The following is a 3,433-nucleotide window of genomic DNA, read 5'->3' on the forward strand; positions in this document are numbered from 1 at the left end:
GCCTGTTGTTTTTACTGTTTACATTTGTATTTTTATTATCTCGCATTCTTTACTGATGCCTCTCGTTTTTGCACTCTCCCCGACTCCCCCCACTCTCTGTTTTAATACCACACTTTCCCCTTTGGTGGGATTCATAAATAATGAAATTATCTTAATATAAGAGATCATTTGCAATCATATGTACTGTGTACTAACTATGTAACAGTTATTGCGAAGCAAAATATATATTCACAGCTAATTGATTAATTGTTAAATCTATTGAACTGCAGAAGCGGCTACAGGGTAAAAACACAGGATATCCCGCCTTTGCCTCGTACCCATTGGCTGCGGAAACTTACCGAGTTGTTGCGATTGGCGGAAATCACAGTTAATCATAACAGTCCAGTTGGGCTTTCCTGGTTTGACAGCTTTCACTGTACGCCGAGGTCAAGGGGAAAGTAGCATGGCTGCGTTGTTCAGAGGGTCGCGAAATATATTGTTAAGGTGGAATAAACATGTCGACCTTGCTTTCGGTAACGTACTTGCTTTTGTTGTTTGTTTCCTTGTGCCTTTCCCCCCCGTGTGTTGATAGGAAAAGTCAAGCGGAGCATGCTCTGCTCCAGCCTGTTAGCTAGCTTGTTAGCCATTTAAAGAAAGCATGAATACTCACTGCTCGTGCTAGTTAAGCATGACATCCTGGGCACAATGTCTGAGTTGGCCACCTGCCGTTTGGTGTTCAGTTTAATATGTTAGGACAATGTGCGTAATGGAATAAGCATAATAAAATGTCAAGCAAACAGCAAATTTTAACTTGTAGTGATATCTTATACTTCTAGATAGGTAAGATCTGCAAGGGGTTCTGGTCAGTCTGCTTTAGGTGTTGCTAAGGTACATAACAATACAGCAATAGTTTTGCTATGAACCGTTATTATATTTGTCTTTAATGTATCCTGGCATTGCATTGCAAAGGTTAAATTTGGCTACAGGAATAATTTCTGCAAAGTACCTTCCTCTAAAGGCCCAAATACAGTGCTTTCCCTTTCCCCCAGGTACTGCCTTTACAAAGCAGACATGGTCTTTCCCAGTACTGTGGCCAGTTCCAAAGTCCAGTGTACTGTCATGCTAGCAACCAATTTAAATGGATTATTTTTATAGTAAAATAAATAGAAACTTTAATAGCTGTATACTAAATAGATAAACTAATAGCCAAATATGCTGTAATGGACTGAATAAGAACTGTAGAGCAGAAACAGGCAAATTACTTGGCGACTTAATGCCTCCAGTAGCCTTATACGAAAAACTTGGAATTAAAGTGACAGTGAATAGCTGTGCTTGTGTTACATGCTTATATTGAATATATAATATGTTGAAGGGTTGGTTGAATTTAAGGTAGGGCTTTCTGTTTGTGCTACACTGTCCAGGCCTAAAATCCTGTGTTTGTATTCTGGTTGGTCCACTGCCAGAGTCTCCACTCCGTTTAGTCTCTGTTATCCTGGCTGGACCTTGGCTGAGCCAGCAGTGTTTAACAGCCTAACCAGACTGCCCAAAAACCAGTCTTAAGTTAGAGCAGAAAGATCTGCTCTGTTGTTATGGATTCTGATTAGAGCATTTCCTTTTGGAAAATTTAAGGACAGCAGATTGTTACGATCTGGGTCGATGTTAAGATGACCGTAACGTTATTAGGAGAGATGTGGAGGAACCCAAACAAAATGGAAACGAGGGTATAGTAAAATGAAGGTAGTTTAATGACTACAGTGGATAAACAAGTAACACAAGGAGAGGTACTGGGTGTTGTGAATAAACAACAGAACAAAAGGGGCAAAACACCCAGTAACTTACAAAATATAATATATATATCAAACAAAAGACTAATCAACAAAAATACTATACAAAAAAAATCTAACTAGTACCTCGTACTAGGTTTACAATAATGTTTTTGCTCAACAGCTTTCTAACAATGATTACTAAAGCAAAATGTTTCTAAACCACAATCTAGTTGCAAACACAGTTGCTTCTAACCAAACCAGTTGCTGTTACTGTCATTTAAAGGCGCTTTGAATTCCCTCTGTGTTTTAATGGAGATATACAAATAAATGTGCCTTACCTTTATTAAGTAAGCAGATACAAGTAACTAGTGTGGGCAGCCTCTCTGAACTGTTTGTCAATACATTGAGGATTGTAATGTGTTGTATTGCTCTGGACTTCACCTAAACAAAAAGGTCTCACATTTTTTCTCACACTGCTAATGGCATCTTTGTATTCCTCCTTCAGTTTCAACGCGATCAATGGCCTCAAAAACACCAGTGGGGTTTGTTGGTCTGGGAAACATGGGCAGTCCCATGGCCAAAAACCTGTTAAAAAATGGTTATCCCGTTATTGCCACTGATGTCTTCCCTGAGTCTTGCAAGGAGCTGCAGGATATTGGTGCCCAGGTAACACTCCCACATCAGATTTTTTTACATTAGAACATTTATTAGAAAGCAATAAATATTAGAGCCGGGCAGCAATTAGAATTTTTAATCGCGATTAATCGCATAATTTCCCAGATTAATCGCAAAATGAAATAACAAATTCAAAAGTAGTGTATATAGTGCAATTTTATTTGAAATGTTCTGCCATATGAACAAAAGTGCCATAACATTTGTTCTGCAAAAACTTACCGCATTTTGTTTTTAAAGTAGCAGTTAAATAAAATATTTAGTGTACATCTCAATTTAAACAATGTATTTCTCATTTCCAGAGTTGAATTCCATCTGGTTGGAATGTGTTGCATAAGCGACTCCTTCTGTCCATGTTCTTCTGTTGTTGCTCTAACTCTGCAGCACACACAACTTTTCTGCATTTTGCAAGGACACTGTCAAACGCGTTGTTAAGCGGAGACACTGAGGGACACTGTCAAACGCGTTGTTAAGCGGAGACACTGAGGGACACTGTCAAACGCGCTGTTAAGTAGAGACACTGTGACACAACGCTGGAGACAGTGCACAAAGCAGGGGGCATGATCAGAAGGCAGAAGGCTCGCAGCAGCGGCATCAGATTCCGTATCTATTCGTACTATCTTTGCTAACTGCGGTGACTTTATTTGACACATTCCACTGCTATGCAACTTCATTAAAGTGTTCCGCGCATGTTTCAGCATAATGTCTCTCCTCTGTTTTCAGTCCACTCAGGGCATGTGAATTACTCCAAGATAATTATGGTTACCCAGTGAGTCCAGTAGTCCTCAGTTAGTCCAGTAGTCCCTAGTAAGAGAAACAGTGGGTGCATGTTTTGCAGTCCTCTCCTTTTCATACAACTGGGAGTCTGGTGTTGCGTGTTGAGGGAATCTCATACCTGTTGTCGTTGTTGCGATTCTCAGGCCGATGTCCTCCACCACCCTAATGGGCCTGCAGTCTGTAGCTATCTACGTCGCTATGGCATTTGTTAGCGTCCCTTGCCTTTGTTTATCTCTACC

General features: G+C 40.1%; 1 protein-coding gene across 1 annotated transcript in view; it reads left to right on the plus strand.

Annotated features, from left to right (window-relative positions):
- Positions 1-353: 353 nt before the first annotated feature.
- The window catches only part of hibadha (3-hydroxyisobutyrate dehydrogenase a), a 23,336-nt gene continuing 20,256 nt past the window's right edge, over positions 354-3,433 (plus strand). The window contains exons 1-2 of the mRNA XM_034891219.1: positions 354-512; positions 2,251-2,411. Coding sequence (XP_034747110.1) covers positions 443-512; positions 2,251-2,411 — 231 coding nt within the window. The 5' untranslated portion in view covers positions 354-442. The remainder of the gene's footprint in view (positions 513-2,250; positions 2,412-3,433) is intronic.

The sequence above is a fragment of the Etheostoma cragini genome, chromosome 14 (genome assembly GCF_013103735.1).
Source record: "Etheostoma cragini isolate CJK2018 chromosome 14, CSU_Ecrag_1.0, whole genome shotgun sequence".
Classification (NCBI taxonomy): Eukaryota; Metazoa; Chordata; class Actinopteri; order Perciformes; family Percidae; genus Etheostoma; species Etheostoma cragini.